At 41.4% G+C, this 26813-nt stretch overlaps 1 protein-coding gene across 14 annotated transcripts in view; it reads left to right on the top strand.

Annotated features, from left to right (window-relative positions):
• Positions 1 to 25152, top strand: part of magi2a (membrane associated guanylate kinase, WW and PDZ domain containing 2a) — a 356011-nt gene extending 330859 nt beyond the window's left edge. For 4 of the 14 annotated variants that reach the window (XM_078419740.1, XM_078419738.1, XM_078419737.1 and 1 more), the window contains 3 exons: positions 1891 to 2034; positions 8217 to 8355; positions 23127 to 25152. In XM_078419740.1, the coding sequence (XP_078275866.1) occupies positions 1891 to 2034; positions 8217 to 8355; positions 23127 to 23920 (1077 nt within the window). In that variant the 3' untranslated portion in view covers positions 23921 to 25152. Of the gene's footprint in view, positions 1 to 1890; positions 2035 to 8216; positions 8356 to 9069; positions 9181 to 22605; positions 22657 to 23126 lie in introns of all 14 variants that reach the window. The other 10 variants (XM_078419748.1, XM_078419745.1, XM_078419741.1 and 7 more) reach the window with 7 other exon arrangements.
• The last annotated feature ends 1661 nt before the right edge of the window (positions 25153 to 26813 follow it).

The following is a 26813-nucleotide window of genomic DNA, read 5'->3' as shown; positions in this document are numbered from 1 at the left end:
ATCCATTCATGTGTTGGAAAGAAATATTTGATATAAAAACAGTAATCTGGAAATACTTTGTAGGGCAGGCAGCATCTATGAAGAAAGAAACGGAGTGAGCATTTCAGGTTGATGAACATTCAATTTAGTTTAGAGATACAGTGTGAAATAAGGCCCTTCAGCCCATCGAATCTTCACTGACCAACGATCACCTGTACACCAGTTGTATGTTATCCCAGTTTCACATCCTACATACTAGGGGCAATTTACAGAAGCCAATTAACCTACCACTGCGCCACTGTGCTACCCCAATCATTTAGAACTGTGGAAAGTTAGAAATGCAGCAAGTATCATTGAAGAGATGGGGAAAGAGAGATTAAAAGTGAAAGTGTGCGATACAATGAAAACCAAGAAAAGGAACATTTTTCTTTCTTTCGGGTTTCCATTATTTGACTTGATTTACGTGGAGTATTGCAGTAGTTCTGGTCATCCCATTACAGAAAGGTTGTAGGGGCTTTTGATAGGATGCAGAGGAGGTTAGCAGAATGCTGCCTAGAATAGAGGGTTTCAGCTACAGGGAGAGGTTGGATAGACTTGGATTGTTTTCTCAAGAACATCGGAGGTTACGGGGAGACGATACAAGTATATAAAATTATGAGAGGCATAGATAGGGTAGATTATCAGAGCCTGTTTCCCAGGGTGGAAATGCCCAATGCTAGACAGATACAATAGTGCTGTCTTAGAAGTGTTTCAGATAAGCACATGGAGGTGCAAGGAATTGAGGGATACTGATCATGTGCAGACAGATAATATCGGTTCAGCTAGACATTAAGGTTGGGCACAAACATTGCAGGATGAAGGGGTCATTCTTGTGCTGTACTGTTTGTTCTATGTTTTATGATTGCAAACAGTCCACATGGAACTGGATTTCCAGTATCTGAATGAAAATAAGTCTGTCGTATCTGATATAGGATGTTCATTTTCCCCAAAAGCCCATAGAAGCAGCCAAAATAATGCCAGGAATTCCCAAGATGTCCACAACTCCTTTAAAGGGCATTGTTAGTGCCATTGTTCAGTTTATCTTGATGAAATAGAGAAACGCTGTTGAGGTTGTGGCTACAAATTCTGATTATGCAGTTATGGAGCCTATCCAATGCCTAGACTGGGTCCTACCTGCTGTTGGACGTATGTTCTAGGGACCAGCCTTGGACACCATAGACCAGCCGAAGCTGTGGCACCAGGGACCAAGCTGAACCTTGAGCACGTTGCCCATTAGCACTAATCACAATTTTAATAAACTTTTTTTTTTAAAGCGGATGGCAGGCGGTAACATTCTTTGAAATATTACTGCTCTACTCTACCCTCCATGGATTTTACTCTTTAATTAATCATTTATTTATGACATTTAATATGAGCTCGTGTCTCCCTATGATGGTCATTAGGCTATATTACTTGCTTGAATAATCAGCATAAGATGTTAAATATCAAGAGCTGTTCAACGCCTACATTTCAATGAGTCAAGGAGAAAATTTGTGCTGGAATATTTTAAATTGTATTTATGATTTGTAAAGGGCTTCAAAAATTAAATTTGCCATAAATTTACTTCATGAATCATCGGTGTGCAGTGTACAATACATCATTGGAACACCTGCATTCACTTAATTGTTCTCTCAGCTAACCTTTCCTCTGGCAGTATGAGGAAAGGAGATGTCATTTTTGTTCCTCGCACCTTTGTCCATGTCCATGGATTGGGATGGCAAGATACGAACCATGTAAATTTGAAGTAAAAGTTGCTTTAGGGCGATAGTTCATTTGAATTCTGCCACTAATATTGAATTGCCCTAAGGTTGATCTCCACACGCACTGGACTTAATATGTGTGTATTTTGTCCTTCTTTACATTTACATATAGGATTTTGATTACTTTACGGTTGATCTGGAGAAAGGTGCCAAAGGATTTGGCTTTAGTATCCGTGGAGGACGGGAGTATAAAATGGATCTATATGTGTTGCGGTTGGCAGAGGATGGACCAGCCATCAAAAATGGGAGATTGAGGGTAAGCCAAAAATTTACTTTTGAATTAAATGCACCACAATCAGTAACTGCAATAGCAATCAAAACATTTGAGTGACTGAAATTAGTATCTGAAACAAGTGGACTTTGGTTTACTGTAAGCAATAAGAGATTTAGAAGGGATCTGAAGAAGAACCTTGTCACCCAGAGGGAATATGCAATGTGCTGCCTGAAAGGCTGGTGCAGGCAGACACTTAAGAAGAGTCTATACAAGCATTTGAATCACCAATGCAGAGAAGGCCATGGACCTAGAGCTAGTAAATGGGATTAGTAAAGATGGAAATGTCACGGTCGTTGTTAACATTGTGGCCAAATGACATGATTCTTTGATCTGTGACTATATTCTAGGCTTTACCAAATACTATGCAAGAAGCTTTCAGAAAATAGAAAAGCAACCAAGATGCTACCATTGCAGGGTGACATGTTTGGTTGTCACATCCAGTAACAGGACTGTTATGCAAATAAAAGGCATACAATTTCCCATTTTACAATGCTAGAGCTTTTAGTTTGAAATCACTACCAATGGTGCTGTCAAGCATGATAGATTCTCACATTCCATAGCTTCACTTCCTTGTGAATGCTGAGGGAAATATTAAGACCATTTCTGTTGCTAAATTTAAGATCCTGGATCCATCCTGGGAGGTAAATGATTGCAATGATTTTACAACCACCATCTGGCCATTCCCTCCTCTCACTGCTACCATCGGCTTTAAAGGAAGCCTGACGTCTTACACCACTAGGTTCAGGAACAGCTACTTTCCCACAAGTTCTTGAACCAAACTGCACAACACGAATCCTACCTCAGCAATAGAAATTTGTTCACCACCACTTGCACTACCATGGGTGTGTTTTCTAACTGTGCTTCACACATAATTTTGCACAATCTTTTCCTTTTCATTTGTGGTATGCATGTATAGTTTTTTTTTGTGGCCTGAGTCTCTGTGCCTGTGATGCTGTTGCAAGCAAGACTTTCATTGTAATATATATTGATATATTATCAATACATGAAATGATAATAAACTTGACATGATGATCTAAAAGTTGGGTATGGCATGCTTGCCATCATCAATCGGAGCACTGATTATAAAAAAAAATGAGAGGTCATGTAAAAGCTGTATAAAAAGTTCATTAGGCCACATTTAGAGTATTGTGTGCAGTTTTGGTGACAACATTATAGGAAGGATATGAAAACATAGAACATAGAAAAATAGGTGCAGGAGCCCTTCGAGCCATTCAATATGATCATGGCTGATCATGTAAAATCAGTATCCAGTTCCTGCTTTTTCCCCATTTCCCTCGATTTCTTTCGCCTTACGACCTCAATCTAACTCTCTCTTGAAAACATCCAGTGAATTGGCCTGCACTGCCTTCTGTGGCAGAGAATTCCACAGATTCATAACTCTCTAGGTCAAAAGGGTTTTTCCTTGTCTCAGTCCTAAATGGCCTACCCCTTATTCTTAAACTGTGACCCCTGGTTCTGAACCCCAACATCGGGAACATTTTTCCTGCATCTCGACTGTCCAAACCTTTAAGAATCTTATGTTTCTATGAGAGCTCCTCCCATCCTTCTAAATTCCAGTGAATACAAGCACAGTCGACCCATTCTTTCATCATATGCCAGTCCTGCCATCCCGGGACTTAACCTGGTGAACCTACGCTGCACTCCCTAAATAGCAATAATGTTCTTCCTCAAATTAGGAGACCAAAATTGCACACAATACACCAGGTGCGGTCTCATCAGGGCCCTGTACTACTGCAGTAGGACCTCCTTACTCCTCAACTCAAATCCTCTCGCAATGAAGGCCAACATACCATTGGCTTTCTTCACTGCCTGCTGTACCTGCATGCTTACTTTCAATGACTGATGTACAAGGACACCCAGGTCTCGTTGCACCTCCCCTTTTTCTAATAATTCAGATAATAATCTGCCTTCCTGTTTTTGCCACCAAAGTGGATAATCTCACATTTGTCCACATTATACTGCATCTGCCATGCATCTGCCCACTCACCCAACCTATCCAAGTCACCCTGCAGCCTCATAGCATCCTCCTCGCAGCTCACACTGCCACCCAGCTTTGTGTCATCCGCAAACTTGGAAATGTCACATTTAATTCCCTCGTCTAAATTGTTCATATATATTGTAAATACCTGGGGTCCCAGCACCGAGCTTTGCGGAACCCCAATAGTCACTGCCTGCCATTCTGAAAAGGACCCGTTAATTCCTACTCTTTGCTTCCTGTCTGCCAACCAGTCCTCTATCCATGTCAATACCCTACCCCCAATACCATGTGCTCTAATTTTGCACACTAATCTCTTGTGTGGGACATTGTCAAAGGCTTTTTGAAAGTCCAGATACACCACATCCACTGGCTCTCCCTTATCCATTCTACTTGTTACATCCTCAAAAAATTCCAGAAGATTAGTCAAGCATGATTTCCCCTTCATAAATCCATTTTGACTGACTTTGACTGATCCTGTAACTGCTTTCCAAATGTGCTGCTATAACATCTTTAATAATCGACTCAAGCATCTTCCCCACTACCAATGTAAGGCTAACTGGTCTATAATTCCCCGTTTTCTCTCTCCCTCCTTTCTTAAAAAGTGGAGTTACATTGGCTACCCTCCAGTCCACAGGAACTGATCCAGAGTCGAGAGAACATTGAAAAATGCATCCACGATTTCTAGGGCCACCTCGAGTACTCTGGGATGTAGACCATCAGGCCTTGGGGATTTATCTGCCTTCAGTCCCAACAGTTTACTTAACACCTTTTCCTGACTAATGTAGATTCCCTTCAGTTCCACCCTCCCACTAAATCCTCGGTCCCCTAGTACTTCTGGGAGATTGGTTCTGTCTTCACTAAGGAAGAGACAAAAAAAGTACTTGTTTAACTGTTCTGCCATTTCTTTGTTTCCCCATTATAAATTTGTCTTCACTAATCTTTTCCTTTTTACATATCTAAAAAAGCTTTTACAATCATTTTCTATATTCCCCACAACATAACATAACAACACTTTATTGTCACTCGGCACAACACCGAGCGAAATTTCAGCAGTCACACAAAACACAGCAAAAAAGAAAAGAACACAGGACACCCGACCCCAACACAAACATCCATCACAGTGACTCCAAACACCCCCTCACTGTGATGGAGGCAACAAAACTTCCCCTCTCCTTCCCCTCTCCTCCCCCCGCACCCACGGACAGGCAGCTCGACCCCTACCGAGGCAAACGACACGCACAGCCCCCGCAAGGGGATGGAAGGCCCCCCGGCCGAGCCGCACCGGGCACCGAAACGTCCCGCAGCCGCACCGGGCGATGTTAAGTCCAGCGGCCGAGCCGCCCCGGGCACCGAAACGTCCCGCAGCCACACCGGGCGATGTTAAGTCCAGCGGCCGAGCCGCACCGGGCACTGAAACGTCCCGCGGCCGAGCCGCACCGGGCACTGAAACGTCCCGCGGCCACACCGGGCGATGTTAAGTCCAGCGGCCAAGCCGCACCGGGCACTGAAACGTCCCGCGGCCGAGCCGCACCGGGCACTGAACGTCCCGCAGCCGAGCCGCACCGGGCACTGAAACGTCCCGCAGCCGAGCCGCACCGGGCACTGAAACGTCCCGCGGCCGCACCGGGCGATGTTAAGTCCAGCGGCCGAGCCGCACCGGGCACTGAAACGTCCCGCGGCCGCACCGGGGGATGTTAAGTCCAGCGGCCGAGCCGCACCGGGCACTGAAACGTCCCGCGGCCGCACCGGGGGATGTTAAGTCCAGCGGCCGAGCCGCACCGTGCACTGAAACGTCCCGCAGCCGAGCCGCGCCTGCGATGTTAAGGCCCACAGTCGAGCCGCGCCGGGCGATGTTAAGGCCCGCAGCCGAGCCGCGCTCCGGGGAAGAGACCCAATAAAAGAAAGGTTTCCCCCCCGCCCCCGCCCCCACCCCACCACCACACATACACAGCCAAAAACAGAAACAAAAACCATCCCAACACCGACACAAACAAAAAAAAAAGAAAAAAAGACAACAGACTGCCAGAGAGCCGCAGCCGTTAGGCGCAGCCAACTCCTCTTTTTTCTCCCTCTTAACTAACCCCTCTGTCCTCCTCTGTTGAGTTCTAAATTTCTCCCAGTCCTCTGGTTTGCTGCATCCTCTGACCAATTTATATGCCTCTTCCTTGGATTTAACACTATCCTTGATTTCCCTTGTTAGCCACGGTTGAGCCGCCTTCCTCGTTTTATTTTTTCGCCAGACAGGGATGAATAATTTTTGGAGTTCATCCACGCAGCGTTTAAATCTTTGCCATTGTATCTCCACCGTCAACCCTTTAAGTATAATTTGCCAGTCTATCCTAGCCAATTCCCGTCTCATACCTTCAAAGTCTCCTTTCTTTAAGTTCAGGACCCTAGTCTCTGAATTAACCATGTCACTCTCCATCCTAATGCAGAATTCCACCATATTAAGGTCTGTTGCCCAAGGGGCTTTGCACAACAAGATTGCTATCTAATCCTTCCTCATTACACAATACCCAGTCCAGGATGGCTGGAGGCTTTGAAGAGGGTGGAGGAGAGAATCACCAGGATGTAGCCTGAATTACAGTAACAATAAAGAGACATTGGACAAACTTTGATTTTTTTTTGAAGCCTTGGAGGCTGAGGGTTCACCTGATGGAATTTTACATAATTACGAGAAGCATATATATTGGGTAGATAGTCAGACTCTGCCTCCACGGCTTCCTTAATGATCCATTATCAAATAGCTAGGTAAAGCAAAGACACTCAATTTTGAATCAGAAGTTTATGTTGAACTATCTTATCTTAAAGAGATTACAGTTCACTGCTGACAATTGGAAGGGCAAAATCACCCAAAAATGTCTTGTCTGATGAAAGCCCAAAAACTATCTTTGGAATGGTCCTGTAAAGGTGGTACGAAGTCTGAATTGGACTTGATTTAATAATGTCAAAAATTGAAAATACAGCCAACATGTATTATAATAACCAAATACTGATGAACCAGGTGACAGATGGAATGTATAGAATCCAGTGAAAAGTGCAATACATTCAGTTTCTGAATGTGCAATAATTGGCTTCTCTTGCACAATGCTTGAGATGAAAACTACTAATTTGTTATTTGGTTCCTCGCAAACATAAATTTGTACTCTGCAAAATCGAACATTGAGGGGAGACTCAATAGAAGTATACAAAATTATGAGAGGCATAGAAAGGGCAGACAGTCAGAATTGTTTTCCCTGGGTGGAAACGTCCAACTCTAGAGGACATAGCAATAAAGTGAGAGGGGGAACGTTTAATGGAGATGTTCGTACTTCCATTTGGAGGTTAGAATTTTTGGTGAGGTGAAAAGAAAATTATTCCTGGTTCCTCAGTATGTGGTTATTATAATATTCCTCATTAGTAATATTAATGGGAAGAAGAATGTAAACCAAAGGTAGTAACAATGGACAAATAATGACAGTTTGAAATGTTGAAAGGATTTGCAAGCTGATGACAGTCAAGGCACAAACAACTCTTTGATGTCAGTAACTTCTTCATACCTTCTGCAAGGCAGTCAGTCTTAAATAACAGAAAGGTTCCCTCAGCCATATAATGGGAAAGTGGAGCTGCACCCACATGTACCACATGCTTGTGTCCCACTCACTGTGAACACAGATTCGCAATTTGAACCCTATGTATCTGAACGTTAGGGGAGTTGGCTGTCAGTGCAGATGTCAGGAATCCACTGCATCTGACCAAAGTCACAACCTGTGCAGATTGCATAAAGTCCCTGATATTCAATCATATTGATTTTTAGTGGACTAGTCTATTATAAGGAGTAATTAAAATTCACTGTTAATCCCGTGCATCTCAATCTCCTGGATCAGGGTACATTATCAAATGCCTTACTAAAATCCATGTAGAGAACATCCACCGCCTTACCCTAATCGATCACCTTTGCATTCTTGGCATTGTGGACAATATTTATCTCTGTCAACCTCATTAAATCAATGTATCTGATTATTATCACCTTGCTCTTTATACGTTCTTGATGCTGCTTTTCCTACAAATGCAACCAAACTAAATATCACAGAATAAAGATTTTTGTAAACAACTTTGGAAACAAAAATGTTGTCACCAGTTTACTGATAGCTATGAATTGTTGCTCTTTTTTTTTTTTCAATAGGTTGGGGATCAAATCATCGAAATCAACGGAGAAAACACAAGAGAAATGACCCATGCTAGAGCAATAGAGCTGATCAAGTCTGGAGGGAGGAGAGTGCGGCTTCTGCTGAAACGAGGAACTGGTCAAGTTCCAGAATATGGTGGGTTTCATATTATAGAGCATCATTATCACTGATTAAGGAAAAACAGTAGCTTAACGTTACTTTAAGCACTAGTATTGTATGCTGGATTGGCAACTAACTATCCATCAACTGTGGAGTCATGCAGAACACATGCTATGTAGCTGATTGCATTTTGGCATAAAACAGCAGCATTATTAATTTGTGCTGAGATAGCACAATTGATAATGCGCTTTCTGTGTCAATCAAATTAGATTCTGCTGATAAACTGGCTTTACTTTTCCACTAGCATAGATCCCCATGTTCCAAAACACTCTCACAATAAAATTAAAAGGACAGACTTGTAATTATATGGTCCTAAATGACTTCACGACATCCCAATGCATTTTACAGCTATTGAAATACTGAGAGGTTTTGCTACTGTAAGAAAATAAATATGAAAAAGATCAATAACATTTTAAAGGTAGTTGATAGCTTGTTGTCAATTGTGTTCAATTAAGAGCACAAGAAATTACAATTGTACGCCAAAAATACATATAGTTATTATATTTAAGCAATATACATTTCAGTTTCTCACTGTTTTAGCTTTCTGCATGCCTTTTATCTTGGAGCTCATTTTAACTTAAATCTGTCCATTTTTAAATTTTCTATACTGGACAACCTTATCTATATCTTTATGCTAACAGTAGTAATATCTCTGTCACTGCTACTGTCAACTCTAATGATTGGTCCTAGGCTGTTCCTCCCCTTCCTTTAGGAACGGCTCCTTCCAGTCTCTCCATGTGCATGAAAAGTGACAAGCATGGGTCCCCATATTTCTTCCTATTGGGCCACCCTAAAGACACGGTTTGTAAATCTGCATGTGTATTATATCATTCTTAAAACCTTACACTGATTGCATTTAACGTGTTTTATGGCTGAGCTAATTATGTTTTATTCTGTGAAACAATTTACTAAAACAAATAATCAACCTCAATATAATAGCTGAATTTATTCAAAACTCATAACAAAAATTAGATCGTTTGTTAATTTACAATAATGTATATATTTAACATCTTAGTTTTTTAAAAATTATTCACTGTACCTAAGTGGAATAATCAGCCTAGGACCAATGATTGGTCCTAGCCAGAGTCTCTGAGTGGAATAATCAATGTGAATATCAATGCAAAGGTGAAGTGGATAGATGGATGGCATAGAAATGTGGACTGATTCATTTGGGTAGAACAATGATAGATAGTATAACAAAAATTGAATAATTTTAAAGGGGAGGGAAAAGCAGAAAACCCTCGGTGTGTATTTACACACATCCTGGAAGGTGGTTGGGCAGGTTGCAAAAGTCCACAAGCTTCCTGGCTTTGTAAGTGGAGAGTATTAAAAACAAGGTTATACAACCTTTATAAATCACTGGTTATGTCTCAGTTGGAATATTGTCAGCAATTTTGAGAATCTGCTCTTAGAAGCATACCAGGGCTTGGAGAGATTAGAGGGAAATTCTTCTCCTACACCAGAGACATTCAAGGTCATGCAGCTGCCAGCACTTACCTTAAAAGGACACATAGATAAAACAAGCAACATTCTTCCTGCTCGAGTGTGCTGCCCACTACATTAATGGAAAAGAGGAGAGAAAATATTTCCAGAGTTGCATTGAGGGAGCTAGGCAGGCAGGTGGAGAGCATTATCTGCAATAAATATTTTCTCTGGTCCTTGAAGACCGTCTAAGTCAGGGGTGTCAAACTCATTTTAGGTCACGGGCCGGAATGGGCAAAATCAGTTGTGCACGCGAGTGCTCCCACAGCTTTCGTTGCCTTTGTTTTTTCAACATGCTCTCATGTGTCTCAGTCTCTGCTATAACTACAAAGTGTTTCACTTTACCAATTTTGTTTCTTATGAAGAAGATTGCCTAGCAAGCATTACTTTTAAGATTGGTATCTGGGCCTTAGATAGAGTGGATGTGGAAATAATGTTTCCAGTAATAGGAGAATCTCGGACCAGAGGTCACAGCATCAGAATAAAAGGTCATACATTCAAAATGGAGACGAGGAGGAATGGGTGGTGAATCTGTGGAATTCATGCGGTGAAGGCCAAGACATTGGGTATTTTTGAGGCAGAGATTGATAGGTCTTGATTAGCTTACAGGGAGAAAGAAGACAATAGAATGTGGTTGAGAGAGAAAGTAGATCAGCCATGGTTGAATGGCAAAGTAGACTTGATGGGCTAAATGGCTAAATTCTGTTCCCCTGTCTTATAGTCTTCCTACAATGTTTATGTTTTGCCCACAATGGGCGGGCTGGCTGGGTGGTGAACAGCCAAACAGCAGCTACCTGGCATGGTGAAAGATGGTCTGTCCATCATCTCACCTGAAGGCCCTGCTCCCCATCCTTATCATGTCTTTCTTCTTTCCCCTCACATCCTCTCCCTTCACCTCTCATGTCCTTCTCTACCCTCACCTGCCCTCTCCCTATCCTCAACCTATCCCTTCACTCATCCCCACTTCCTTCCAACTACTCACCCACTCCCCTCCCTTATTTCATCCTCTCTCTTTCCTTACCTCGTCCCTAAATCCCCTCCCTTCCCTCATCCCTAAACATTCCTTCTCTCATCTGCGCTTCCTCACCCCCTCCCTCCCTCCTTTCTTTGCCACCTATTCCCCCACTCCCCTCCCTCAAAACCCTCTCTTTCCTTCCTCATCCCTAGAAACCATCCCTTCCCTCACCTGCTCCTCCTCCCCTTCCTTTACCACCACCTTCCCCCCTCTCTTCCCTATTCCCCCATAACTACCAGCACGTCTTCACATCCCACCTAACCTTAACCCAAACCCAGAGCCCCACCCTGGAGAGCAGCTCAGATTTTGGATCGCTGGCTGCAGCCCCATTCACAGTGCGGCGACTTCCCACCAGCCTCTATCCACGCACTCACCTGGGTCTCAGGTACATGGCGGTCTCTGTGGCGGCAGCCCAGACACTTCCCAGTGTCCACAACAACACTGAGATTCCCCACCTTCCCCAGCGCCGGCCCCTTCCCGCCTGCGTCACCGCATGGCCCGTCCCGGGAGAGAGAGCGGCGAGAGAGAGAGAGAGAGAGAGAGAGAGAGAGAGAGAGAGAGAGAGAGAGAGAGAGCGGCGAGAGAGAGAGAGAGAGAGAGAGCAGCGAGAGAGCGGCGAGAGAGAGAGAGAGAGAGCGGCTGCCGTACAGATACATAATAAATAGTCGCAGATATACTTTTTTTCCCCCACAAATCATCCCGCGGGCCAGATTGGACCTCTTCGCAGGCCAGATACGGCCCCGCGGGCCAGCAGTTTGACACCCCTGGTCTGTCAAAAGACACTGTACCCAACAGGAGTCTGCTAGAGGTCTCTGCAAGGAGTAATGTTGCAATGTTAGCAAAATCCAATGCCTGTTTCTGTTGACTGAAGGAAAAGTAGACAAATATGAAGCCAGGTTGCCATCCTTAATGCAGCAGTGAGTAGCAAACTTAAAGGTGTCATAAACTAGCTGCAATAGCTTGGAATGATCATTGACTATGAGAGCAATCCATGTATATGTGTGACCCTGTCTTTTAGGTCACAGAGTGAGGGACTGTCTTGCTGAAATATAGATCGTGTAAATGTTGCTCCTCTGAGAATTTTAACCAGGAGCATGTGTCTCCCCAAATAAAAATCCTGGGTGATAAACCTTCTCAGCCTCTACAAACAAATATCCCATGACTGCCTGTTGCCGATGATGCATCTCCAGGCCACCCAAGAGGAGAAATATTAGTTGGAGACAAACACCTACTGGAAGCCAGTTGTGAGAGCAGACAAGTCATTGAAGATGAAGGTTCATTGTTAAGCCTGAGTGGTGATTGAAGTAAACAGCGACTCTTCAGGATGCTGGGGAGCCTGTTAATTGTCAGCCCCTTAAGTAGCATTTTTCAGGGGAAATAGGATCAGTAAAAGCTGGTTGTTCAGGAGTGAAAAAAACACTTCATTTTTCAGATAATTGTGTATTGGTGAAAATTTAGGCATCATAATATTTTTCATGTCAATTGCTAAAGGAAAAATAAGGGTCACATTTCTCAATGGGTCCTTAGAGAATCAGACATCGATCAGGTTTTGTTTTGTCATAAGGAATCGGAGTAGAATTAGGCCATTCGGTCCATCGTCTATTCCGCCATTCTATCATGGCTGATCGACTTCTCCCTCCTAACTCCATTCTCCTGCCTTCTCCCCATAACCTCTGACACCCGTATTAATCAAGAAGTGATTACTCTGGTTTGGTCCGACATTAATTATACTGTATTTTTAAAGTTTTTTTAGAATGAACCTCGACTCCCATCTGCAACTTGATAGCGATGGCATTTCGCTTGACTATCACAATGCCATTTTGTGAAGTCTTGTGACATACTGTGTTACTAATTCAGTATTTTCAGAAATCCTGTGTGGTATTCTATTATTTTCCTGAAACTTTGTAATATTGTACTAATTTAGCATTGTCATTTGAACCCAATGTTCTGCATGTTCATGTCATGTTCCAACTCTAACATAATCATGTGTTAAATGATGAATGTTTCATCAGTCATTCACTTTCCTGTTGAATCTCCATCACATTGTGCTGTAAATGCAACATTTTGCAAGTTTCTTTGTTACTTGGCTTCTTTAACTAGGTCGTCCATTTCTTGCACTCAAGCAGCTCCTTCAGAAGCAGATCCTCAGCAGCCTACTCTGAAAATCACCAACTTTCTGCTCCTTGAACATAGATGTAGGGATACAGAAGTTAAAGTATCACAGTCCATCAGCACATCACTAAAATAACAGCACATCAAAACAGCAACACACGATTCTCCAACGATGATTTTTTTTAAAAAGACACTTTATATTTTTTAGGTAACCAATAATAGAATAGTCATAGCATGAACTCATGATTAATCTGGGGGATGGAGAGAGGAGGAATCATCAGGAAATCACTGCCCTATAATATCCCCAACCTCCACAACATAGCTGGTTAGATATATGTGACTGTATCAATATCAAAATGCAGCCAATCCTATTCCTGCCTTATCCTTTCCTACTCCTGCAAAGGTTGATTACGTTTTTTTAACCACTGGCACACTGATGCAACTTTCTATGTCCAATGCTACCAGTTCAATGTTATTCTCCTGCCAAATATAAACATAGCACAAAAAGTAAGGAAATTTGTGTTTGGTAGATTATTTCTTTGTTGTAACAATGCTTCTTGGCAATAAATCTTATACCGTTGGAAAGCCTGTTTATTTCCCTTTTAAATGGTGCCACATTTGTAAGGAACATGCATTTGTGGGATGAGCAGCAGAGCTGAGTATATGGGTTGCGCCCATGAAAAATCTGCCAAATCTCTGCCAATGCCAAACAGCTTATTCTGCCATTGACTCTTGTTCGGTGTTGTTTGGTGGATTGGATGATTGAAGTCTGAAGAAACAAGACATATTGGCAATTTAACAATTTATTCATTTAATAAACAGGAGCCTCAGTAGCGTGTGGAAGAACCATACACAGCCACAACAGCCTGGCACCTCCTCCTCATGCTGGTCACCAGCCTGGTCACACACTGTTGTGGGATGGCATCCCATTCTTCAACAAGCATTTGTCGCAAGTCAGCCAACGTGGTTGTGTTGGTCACTCTGGCACGAACAGCACGCCCAAGCTGATCCCACAAGTGTTCAATGGGGTTGAGGTCAGGACTGCTGGCAGGCCATTCCATCCTCTCCACTCCCAAATTCTGGAGGTAGTCTCTGAGAAACCCTGCTCTGTGGGGGCGAGCATTGTCATCTTGGAGGATAGAGTTCGGTCCCAGACTGTGAAGATATGGGATTGCCACTGGTTGCAGAATCTCATCTCGATATCTCTCTGCATTGAGATTGCCTCCAATGATGACAAGCCTCGTTTTTCCAGTGAGGGAGATGCCGCCCCACACCATCACACTGCCTCCACCAAAAGATGTTACTCTATCGGTGCAGCAATCAGCATAGCGTTCTCCGCGTCTTCTCCACACTTTGACCCTATGATCCAACTGCTGTAGGCAGAATCTGGACTCATCGCTGAACATAACGTTCCTCCACATGTTCAGGTTCCAGTGCACGTGTTGCCGACACCAGCGCAAATGGGCCTGACGGTGAAGGGCAGTCATGGCAGGCCTCCTGGCAGCCCTATGAGACCGGAGATCGGCTGCGTGCAGTCTGTTCCGAATTGTCTGGGCGGCACGGTAGCGCAGCGGTAGAGTTGCTGCTTTACAGCGAATGCAGCGCCGGAGACTCAGGTTCGATCCTGACTACGGGTGCTGCACTGTAAGGAGTTTGTACGTTCTCCCCGTGACCTGCGTGGGTTTTCTCCGAGATCTTCGGTTTCCTCCCACACTCCAAAGACGTACAGGTATGTAGGTTAATTGGCTGGGTAAATGTAAAAATTGTCCCTAGTGGGTGTAGGATAGTGTTAATGTACGGGGATCGCTGGGCGGCACGGACTTGGTGGGCCGAAAAGGCCTGTTTCCGGCTGTATATATATGATATGATGATAGAGCCGTCGGCCATATCGTCCTGCAAACCTTGACTGCAAATCTGTAGAAGACAGCCTACGGTTCCTAAGTGCTGACAGGGTGAGGAAACGGTCTTCTTCGGGTGTCGTCTTCTTGGGACGCCCACTTCGCGGCCTGTCTCTGACATCCCCCGTTATATGGAACTTGGCCTTCACTTTGGAGATGGTACTAGGGCTCACTCCAAATAATGCCACAACTTGGTTTTGCGGAACACCAGCTTGAAGTTGCCCTATCGCACGGGCCCTATCCAGATCGGTCAAACGTGGCATGCCGATTCTTGGAGCAGACACCTACTGACCACTGTAGCAGGGCCCATGCTCACAGATGCTGCCAATCAGGTGCCAATCTGGCACCTGTGTCAGCACCTGAGGGTACCAGAAGCTCAAAACAAGAGTCAATAGCAACAGCAGAATAAGTTGTTTGGCATTGGCAGAGAAGATTTGGCAAATTTTTCATGGGCGCAACCCATATACTCAGCTCTGCTGCTCATCCTACAAATGCATGTTCCTTACAAATGAGACACCATTTAAAAGGGAAATAAACAGGCTTTCCAACGGTTTAAGATTTATTGCCAAGAAGCATTGTTACAACAAAGAAATAATCTACCAAACACAAATGTCCTTACTTTTTGTGCTATGTTTATTTCCAGAATATACTGTAATATGGATGCCAGCCTGGCTTGACAGATTCCTGAAAATGTGATTGTCACATCTGATCACTTTCAGACAGATGACATACAGTCACGTGACATCATTCACATGATGTGTTCATCATTTGCAAATGGTATTGGATATATCTTTGCATCACCAAGCTCCAAACATAATTTTTAATTGTTTGAATAACATAATTATGAATGAAGGAATGAAACTAAATAGAATTATTCATGACTGAAATTAAAACATTAATAGAACTAATTTCCAACAAGAGTTAAATTGGATGGCAATAAATCAATGGGACTAACTTGTATTTAGCAGCAAACCACCTGTGCTTTCCGCTAACATCCAAAGAAAGTTGGGCCTTCCCTTGCCCAGAGGCCTGTGCACTTAAGTGTGCAGGTATGGAAGTTGGAGATGAGTTGACGATGAGGAAGACATTGCTGGCAGTCTTCAATTGATACAATTCATACACTTTGGCCCAAGGATCAGGTCTCACTGAGCTGGTTCCCAACATTCCTGCTCTACCGTATGGTCCACTGAAATAAGTGAATCGTTTTCTGAGACTGTTGCTGGCAACTCGCTGGTAAGTGAGTCCTAACTGTCATTGTTTCCAACCAAATCTCATCATCTGAGCTAAGATCTCTGCTATACAAAGGAAACGGCTCCATTGTAGTTTCTGAAGCTGATGGTATTGGAACCAATAAAAGAAATATATGTGGTAATGAATTCACTTGAATAATTTGTGCCACATTGTTCCAGCACAGACTCCTCCATTGATTCCCTGGAAGTGAGTGGTTGCAAAGGGGCATTTGAATTTTTAATAACTTGAATGATGTTTGAATGTTAATGATTGTTGGCTTTGGCAGCTATGCCTAGGGCTTGTTCCAAACCCTTCACATGATGCCATTTATGTCATGGATGGAGATGTGTGAGACATAGTCTTGCCAAGGCTGTTATAAATGGCTCAACTCTTCCTAATTATCAGGAAAAGTGTTGGCGACTGGTTTGTTGATTTTTCAACTTTGTTTTTAATTAATTTCTAGTAATTTAAGGTAATGTTACTTACTTTAAACTATTTGAACTGTTTTAAATATCTCTGTTGACACCCAACATGTCAAAAGGCCATCAGAGTAATCCAGGGCACAGATCGTTGGATCCAACATCAGAACCAGTTGGTACTTGTGATCTGCTCCACGTTAACGGAAACCAGCAGCACTAGGCATTGAGCTTGGGTGGTATCACAAAGCCCCCCCAGGAAACGTGTAGGGGAGGCAGGTTCAGGCAGAGCACAACCCAACCCTTCAAAACCATTGCCTCAACAGGCAGATTTAGAAGGCATTCTTCTGTGACCTGAAAAGGCCTTGTTATAAAACATTAGAATGTAGTTGTTACTTTGGCAGCTCTGTGCTTATGCTGCACATAGACTGCTGGTCTCCTCCAGAAAATATCAAAATTAATCAGTGGTTTCCTTGGTCACCATTATCTGCTTCTAGGCAATGTCAGGATAACTCATGTTTCTGTTGTCAAGCCCTTGCGTTTGATAATAGTGTGTCAAGGTATTCCAACGGCCTATGTGGCATAGATGTCCCTACTCATTGTTCTAGTGCTCAAAACACTTGCTGATCTAGGTAAGTGTGAGTGGGGATGAAAACACAATTTTGGCAAATGGCAAAACAAGAGGCAAAGCAGAAATTGCAGCCTTAAAAGTTAAGTGGGAGACAAAGGGAAGCATCAAATCAAAGATATTGCTGTGCCAAAGGTAGCTCTGGAACCTTGCTTTCCTGAAGGCAAACCTATCCTTTCAATAGGAACTGGCAAAAAATAGGAGGGAATGACGCAGAACCCCTAACCCTAATGTCATGCTTTGTGTCAGGGATAATACATTACGGTTCAGTTCCAGACCAGGTACGAGTGCGGGACATTAGGAACCAGTAGGCAGAGCATGGGCACATTCCTCTGCAGCACTGTTGCTCCCACACCCACTCTTACCTCAAAATTGCACGTCACAAAACAACGATCTGCAAATCACAGTCAGGAACCTGATACAACCATTAGACAGCTCTGAGGAAAGTGACAGTGATGGAAACGATCAAATATGATTCTTGCTCTTTTGGAAACACCACCACCCTATTCCTCCTATGCAGACTTTAATATCACTCCTTTGATATTTTAAATAGCATTTTGCGTTTATAGTCAAACTAGCTTCGGTAAAATATTTTAAAACATTGTGAAAATGTCATTATCAGATTTCAATTTGCTTCTGAATACTTGCCAAAGGTAGAGTAAATAAATAATTTAGCAGCACATTTAGACAGCAGTTAAATACGAGACCATGTTATCAGCTTACGTTATTTATTTCCACATCTCTAGTTGCTTTTTCTTCTGTGTCTTGTTATTTATGTTACAGTATCAAGTTGGTCATGAAATATTGTTTGGCATCCATCATTATAACTATGCCTCACAAAATATTTCTCCTGTAATTTTTATAGGGCTGACCAAAAGTCAAATTTAAATCCATGCTTATGTCCCAATTGAAATCATTCACCTATTGGCATTTTAATGAGTTACTTAGAGATACTCACATAGCAACCTAACAGCTGAATCATAGAGATGTGGGCATCAGGGCTACACTGCATTTGTTGTTAATCCCGATTGCTGTAGAACTGAGTGGCTTGTTAAGACCCTAAGTAAGGCTGACAGATTTCTTGAAGGACAACAGAGAACCGAATGGATCCATTATTACAATGTTCTTTTCATTAAAAATCCAGATTTGTTTAATGGTAGTTATTGAAATGTCTTCTGAATAATAGTCCAAACTTTTGAAATAGTGGAGTAATTGAGCCACCACTCTATTAATTGACATGTAACCCCAGAATTTTAGAAAGGAAGGAGAGAAAAGGAGGAACAATAGATTGTCATCAGCAGTCAGGAAAATCCTGGAGTTCGGTATTAAGGAAGTGGCAATGGAGTATTTGGAAAATAATGATCGTATTGGAAGAATCAGCATAGATTTATAAAAAGGAAACAACTTCTATACAGACCTTGATTTTTTGAGTTCTTAACCAGCAGAAAGGAAAACCCAGTTGATGTGGTACATTTGAACTTCCGTGAGAGCTGCCCACAAGAGCATAACTTTAGAATGTATATTAAAGGAGATAATATACTGGTGTAGATTGATGATTAATGAATAGGCAAAAATCAGAGAATAGAATAATGGGTTGTTTTAATTTTAGGAGATTTAGCGGGACCCCACATGGATTGGTGCTGGGCTTCAGTTGTTCATAATCTATATCAATGGTTTGGACAAGATATGCCAGCGGGTGATAGAGAAAAAAATATAGACATATTACAGAAAATTGCAAAAGCAACAAGGTTGTGATAGTGGGCAAACTTAACTTTCCCAATGTTGACTAGGACTTAAAGTGCTAAAGGCTTCGGATGGCCAGAATTTGTTAGAAGTATCCAAGGGGGTTTCCTGAAACAGTATGTGAATAGTTGAATTCAAGGATGGACCATACAGAATCTTGTACTTGTACTCTTGTACTGTACAGAATCTTGTACTCACCTGCCCAGGTGAATTTCAGAGGAAGAGCATTTGGGTAACAGTGAACTTAACTACATAGGTTTTGACCACAGACACACAATGCTAGAGTAACTCAACAGGTCAGGCAGCATCTCTGGAGAAAAGGAATAGGTGACGTTTTGGGTCAGACCCCGTCTCCATACTGAACCCAGTCTGACCCAGAGTTACTCCAGCATTTTGTGTCTATCTATGGTATAAACTAGCATCTGAAATTCCTTCCTATCCATAGGTTTTAAAATAGTTATGATAAGGACAAAGTTGCCAGATTCATTTTGTGTACTTGAAGTCTCCCAAAACAGGAATTTTGCTTTCTACTGGTATCCTGTATCTCTACAGCCTTTCATAGCTTATGTTTTTGGAACTATACAACCTCTTAGAGATACATATAGAAGAGTCATAGTGTGGCGGCTCCCATGGGTCGGGCCATACCACTACCGACCCCTCAGCATGGGAATGGACCGGTCCAGGGGGACGGCCCTTAGCTACGGGTATAAAGGACAGGGTTTTAGGCGCGATCGCTCTCTGGCAGACTCGACTGGTCTAGAGAACCCATTAAACACATCGCTCCCAAAATACCCGGCTCCTCGCCTTTATTTCGAGCTTTTTCGACGCGCCACAATAGAGTGATACAGTGTGGAAACAGGCCCTTCGGCCCAACTTGCCCACACCGGCCAACATGTCCCAGCTACACTAGTCTCACCTGCCTGCGTTTAGTTCATATCCCTCCAAACCTGTCCTATCCATTGTACCTGTCTAACTTTCTTAAATGTTGGGATAGTCCCAGCCTCAACTACCTCCTCTGGCAGCTTGTTCCAACCACCTACCACCCTTTGTGTGAAAAAGCTACCCCTCAGATTCCTGTTAATCTTTTTCCCCTTCACCTTAAACCCTTTTGTCATTGATTCACCTACTTTAGCCAAAAGACTTTGTGCATCTACTCGATCTATACCTCTCATGATTTTATACATATCTATAAGATCACCTCTCATCCTCCTGTGCTCCAGGGAATAGTGTCCCAGCCTACTCAACCTTGCCCTGCAGCTCAGACCCTCTAGTCTTGGCAACATCCTTGTAAATCTTCTCTGTACCCTTTTCAGCTTGACAACATTTTTTCTATAACATAGTGCCCAGAATTGAACACAATACTCTAAATGCGGTCTCAGCAACATCTTATACAACTGCAACATGAACTCCCAACTTCTATATTCAATATTCTGATGAAGGCCAATGTACCAAAAACTACTTTGATCATCTTATCTACCTGTGACTCAACCTTCAAGGAACCATGCACCTGCACTACTAGACCCCTCTGCTCTACAGCACTCCCCGAAGCCCTACCATTCACTGTGTAGGTGCCCATGTTAGACTTCCCAATTTGCAACACCTCACATTTCTCTGTATTAAATTCCATCAACCATTCCTCAGCCCATCAGTCTGAAGAAGGGTCTCGACCCGAAACGTCACCCATTCCTTCTCTCCAGAGATGCTGCCTGACCTGCTGAGCTACTCCAGCATTTTGGGACTAAATACCTTCGATTTGTACCAGCATCTGCAATTATTTTCTTATACATTCCTCAGCCCACCAATCGATTAAGATCCTGCTGCAATTTTTCACACACTTTTGTATCATCAGCAAACTTGCTAAACTTGCTTTTCTTGCCATGTATGTTCTCATCAAATCATTAATGTAGATGACAAACAGTAATGGGCCCAGAGAATTCAGGTTCTCAAGTTGCCCATTGTAGCTCCCAATGATTCTGTCTGAGTTCAGAAAAGCTTCATGCCCCACACAAGGTCACTAAAAAGGAAATTGATCTGTGAGAGTGACGTGGGGTGGTGCGGGGGGAAGGAGGAAAGGCACAAAATTCTGGTCATACCACAACTTCTGCCTGAGAAAATGTGAAAATTTGAATGACATTTATAAAACAGAATTTTATATTAGTCAGCAGTATGCAAGCAGTCACAGATTATACTCTGTCCTATGGACACAGGAGGGGAAATAATTTCAGGTGCTGTTACAATCTGGATTTATCCATAATATACCAGCATTTTTAGTGCACTTGGAAGAAACATACTGATGGCAAACAATTAAAAAGTAGATGGAATTATTTCGTTTTTAAATAGTTCCTTCCTTAATATATTACCAAATTGATGCAACAGCAACTGTAAAAATCCCATCAAATCCTTTTGATGTATGACTGCAAATATTGATGCCATTGCTGTTACTTAAGAAATGCAATTAAAAGTGTGCTTGAAAAACAAATTATAAGTCTACTTAAGAATAGATTGCTGTTCTGAAAAAGGTTAACAACCATGTTTAATTCACAATGGTTCTTTGTTGCTCATTTTTAATTCTGTTGAGTGGAACAGGCCTATCCTCTGCTTATTCACTCTGATTGTGGCCCTCGAGACACTTGCTGCCCCTGTTTCCCAGTAACTCCATTATTTTGCATTCATGTTATGATATTAAGGGTGTTATTTGACCAATTGGAAAAAGATGATGTGCAACAACAAAGCCAAAATTAAACTAAAGGAACTAAAAAACGATGATCAAGTGCATTTGAATTTGAACTTTTGCCTTGTGTCCAAATATTATGTAAATATTGTTGGGTTAATTGTAGATTGGCTATTGCAGATTTCTTTATTGTTTTCTATATTCTTTGACATATATCTGTTAATGATACTTTAAGTTAATTAACTGAACTTGTGCTACCAGCACAGAAACCATAAAACATCGGCTTCAAAAAAATAATGCACAGCACTAATCTAATTTGTGATACCATCTGGCAAAGCTCCCCACCAGTAGAAGATTCAAATGTTAACCCGTAATGTACAGTATAGTTCACAGGATCTGCACCTAACTTCCTTTTAAATGCTCAAGTGTAATCTGATCTCGAAATTCTCTTCACATTACACACCTAATGAAAAGTCAGCTGTGTACCCATTAAATTGAAAGAACAAGAACAGTTTTAGGTTTCCACAGCAAATACCTGCCAGGAATATCCTCTCTCTGTCACTGTAATGTTGTCAAAATTGCACTCGCCTTTGATTAGCATGCAAGTATAATATTGCAAAAGATGGCATGATGTCAGTGGAAGCAGCTGTGAAGAAATTCCCAACTTTTGTAATGCGATTTTGAACTAAATAGCCCTTTATTTTTCATGCATCCAGATATGCTTCCTTCTGGTGAACATAGATGAATATCTTCATTTTATTGGAGACACAAGGAGCTGCTGGTTTTAAAAAAAAAGTCAAAGTACTGGAGTAACTCTCGAAACGTCACCTATTTATGTTCTTCAGAGATGCTGCGCCTGACAGCCACGTTACTCCAGCAATGTGTCCTTATTTTATTGGGGGTTTTGTTTAACCATTATTTAGACATCTTGGTTGACCTTCCCAAGCTGATGATGCATGCAGGCCCATTTTTTTTTCTTCTTGATTTATTGTTGGCAAGAAACTAGAACCAATGAAATCTACTTTTTACAGGTTCCTCCCACCTCCAAAATGGATAGTGGGAGCCAAGAAAATAAAAAGATGGTGAGGAAAATATTTTATTAAAGCAAGTCATGTTTGGAATACTGTACCCTGTCACATTTATATATAAAATTCCTATTTTGTTTGCATTAACTAAAAAAGGTAGTTCTTGTCCTTAAATATGTTTCAATATCACTTCTTAATATCATTAGAAGAATCATCTCAGAACTCAAGACTAATCTGCACTTAATGTCAAAAGAATTAGTTGTTAATAGTCCATAATATGATTGCTTTAACTTTTATTTGATTGTCTTGTTTGTATATACAGTACTTATCTTGAATTATGGAATCTTTAGTGTAAATTAAGACAATTTAAAATTGAGTATTACAAATGAGGGATTATAAATTCATTGCATATTGCAGGAAAATTAGAACTTAATTAGTGATATTTGACATTTGACAAATTCTTCTCCATAGCTGGATTACTTTTTGAATACAAGCCCAGATTGATCCTTTTAAAATTATCATTTCAGCAGACAACTACAGCTCCTGGAATGCCTCCACTGCAGGCTCCCCTGGTCTGTCGGAAATAAACATGATCCCCGATGATCTGATAGCACCATCATCATCATTGCATTCTGCTCCAACCTGTGATTCCATTCACCAGCTGCCCCCAGAGATATTGTGGGACACCAAGAACGAATGTGGCATTGTGAGAAGGAAGCACTTTGCAGATCACAATGAGCGAAGAAATAGATCAGAGAGCCCTCAAAAAGTAGATGAGTTGAAGCAGCAACGAACTTCTAAAAAGAGCCTTACAAGGTTCCCAAAGGAAAACATTAAAAAGAAAGATGGTGGCAGGACCACCTCTGAGAACAAGGCTACTGAAACAAAATGTTTTACAGAGACAAAACTGGGGGAGGACAAGAAAAGCAATGAGACATATAAACATGGTAGATCCATGTCACCAGCTTCCAGGAGGGAAAGGTCTCTTGGCTTCAAAGAGGATCAAAAAGTTGCCAACACCACTGAGAAAAGATTGCTGGTAACACATAAAAACAAGATGAAAGAAGCAGATTTTGGCTTACAGACTAACACTGGAGAAGTTGTTAATTTCCACGAAAATGCCTTAGAAGAGGTCAACAAGGACCTTGACGGAGAACCTCAAAAGATCTCCAGTGAGGAACATCCACGTTCAAATCTTACTATTCAAGGTAATAACACTGTATCTCGGAAATCAACTGTCTCACCTGGGCCATGGAAAATCCCTGGTTCCAATGGATATCCTAGTACGCTAAAGTCTGGTGCTGCCACCACAGGCAGATAAACTGTTATGACGTTATTCTCCCTACTGTAGAATAGATACAAGATGTTATCTCACCACTTCCTCTAATCAGATTATTTATCTTGTATTTTTAAACTTAATTTGAACTGTAACCCAGCCTTATAAACTGGAAGCATTTGCATTAACAATAGGAATAATGTTCAGTGGGGCAATGAAGTGTATGGGCATGAGATTTTTTTAAATAAAAGCAACCAGCAGTATTGTGAGGCTTCAATAAACAGAAGTTTTCATGCTGCCAACTTGCTATTAGGACCATTGGCAATAGAACCACTGGTAAATGTGTGAACTCTGTGGATCAGTGCAGTGTGATTATGCTGGTACTTAACCTCAGAGAGCAAGAACAATATTGGTGCTTTAGTTTAAAAAAAGTAATGTATGATGGATTTGCTTCATCTGTGTGCTGTAGTCACATGTGTGGTATCAATAATCTTTGTATAGTGGGGACATCAGGGGACATAAGAGTCTGGCCTTAAGTAAAACTGCACTGAGGAAAGAGACACTGAAGAAAAATGGAAGTCATGTATGAAGCTGAATTTTTGTAAATATTCAATTTTCAAAACAATTGCCTAGCCCAGAGGTTAAAGTTGTTCTAAATATTGCCAGGGCCTTATCACTAAGAGTAACACAAGCTAACATATTTAATTTAAATTGCATCATAGCTCAAAGCAGTCTACCCTTGCATTCATATCAGTGAACCAAGCACAAAAATAGTATAACAGAAAAACAATTATGGAATTGTTTTTCATCCAAGGCGAGCTTGCGCAAGGTTCTGCTCCTTTATCCTCTGGTCCAGCCACAATATGATTTCTGCCATAAAAGGTACAGTATTATCAGGTTTTGGACAATGCTTCAGTATTGTAATGCACGTACCTGTATTACTCTGATTTTAGATACATGAAAAACTGGGATTACGACTGCATAAGCAAACTTTATTTTGCACAACTCACAGCTGTTACTTGTGCAGTAATTGCTGTATGCTCTCTGTAATCAAAATGATCTGTGAACATGGCACATCACTTATCCTTTGAATCAATATTGCTGTGTAGTGTTAGCTGTGAATTTACCTTGTACAGTATCTATAAATATGATTCCATGTATTATTAGTCACAAAGACTGTAAGTGAGCAACTATTTTTATGAAATGCACCACAATGGATAAATTAACTTTTACAGAAATCTTGTTTATGATATTCTATCTGAAACACTGTTAAATAAAATGCATACTCTAAAATGAGTGATTTCTTGGGGACTACAACTCCTACCAGCTCTGAAAATATCATGTTCATAATATTAAGCATGTTTTTACCCATGTTATTTAAGCTATCTTTAGTTTTCAATATTCTCATCATCTTGTATTCTACCAGCCCCTTTTGTTCAAGATTCTGCTGTTGGTGTCTCAGATTTGTTAGATTTATAAAACCATCAGAAAAATGGCTCAACTGCTTTTGTAGCTTCAAAGGTTTTATGAAGACAGAATCAGAGCAAATGTAGCCAAAAGTTTTTTGAAAAATTTACTGAAACTTTACGTTAAAGGAGACATTTTGATAGTCAGTTTATAATACGCATGCTGCAGTGCTTGCTTCTTTTCCCATTAAATACATTCTGGTGAGGCAGGATAGTATCACGAATAATCATTGTTGAGTATCACACAAGCCAAGAAATTAGTCTCTGTCCTTGATTTATATTTTTCTGTCAGTGTTATTGGAATAGTGAGGAGAATATCAAAAATAGATAAAGCACAATTACTATCAGCAATTTCACCAACATTTGGCTCCAAAATGTACAGAATTCAAAGGAGCAAATTACCTATTAAATACAATAAAGGTAGGGTGTTAAGATATCCAAAAAGTATCTTCATCAGAATATTTCAAAATTAGATGAGTACGTTGGGAATCAATATCATCTCGTGTATAAATCATTTCGCACTTATGTTGGAGAATGCAAAGTTGCTTTTGGGAATAGGTTATGTGGTTACAAAATAATTTTATTGCAAGATAGCATCTCGGGAGAGAAGGAATGGGTGACGTTTTGGGTCGAGACCCTTCTCCAGAGCAGAAATGAGGCAGATGAAAATTTGGGGGAACATGCTGTTGTCAAAAAGAGCAAGTTTGGTAGAAAGGACAGCTAGGAAATTGGATGTAGAGAGAAGATAGACCAGTTGTTTAAAACTACGTTTATTTCAATTCAGGAGGCTGAACAGGTAGAGCAAATGAACCTGGGACATGGATTGGCTTGGGGTTTGGGAAATTGTAGCATAACAGAAACATAGTTGAGAGAAGAGCAGGATTGGCAGTTCAGTATAGAGATAGACAAAGGAAATATTACTCTCTAAAATCTTGCAACACGTGGTCTTTAGTAAACGTATAGTTATTTTAAAAAATGCCATGAAAATCCTGTGGAGGTTAAGTATTGTTATTGTGAGTCCTTTATCCATTAACATAATTGTTTTTATAATGTAATTTTCAATAACATTCCTCAGGAATGCAGCTATTGCATTATAGCAGAACTACCTGTATTGGCTTACCTTCAACACATTACTGAAAAGAGAAATCAACCAGCATAATAGGGATCAACACAGCATGCAAGGTCCTGGTATATTGAGGTAGGGGGAGACACAGGAAGAAAGATATTATTCCACCTTCAAATGTTTAGATCTTAACAACTCTCCCAAGAACTGTTCGTGTTCCCTGCACCATTCCTCATGAGGATCTGGTGTATCCTTTTACATCTGCCCTCACTAACACATGACACAGGAGTTAATCCAAGATCATTACCCTTGAGGACTTGATTTTTAATGTTAACTTCCTACATTCACTCTGCAGGATCTTCTTCTATCTATGTCTTGGTACCAATGTGCACCACATCCTCTAGCTGTA

Source organism: Rhinoraja longicauda, chromosome 23, assembly GCF_053455715.1.
Source record: "Rhinoraja longicauda isolate Sanriku21f chromosome 23, sRhiLon1.1, whole genome shotgun sequence".
NCBI classification, from domain to species: domain Eukaryota; kingdom Metazoa; phylum Chordata; class Chondrichthyes; order Rajiformes; family Arhynchobatidae; genus Rhinoraja; species Rhinoraja longicauda.
Note: the sequence above shows the minus strand (reverse complement) of the source record. Positions and strands in the feature narration are given on the sequence as shown.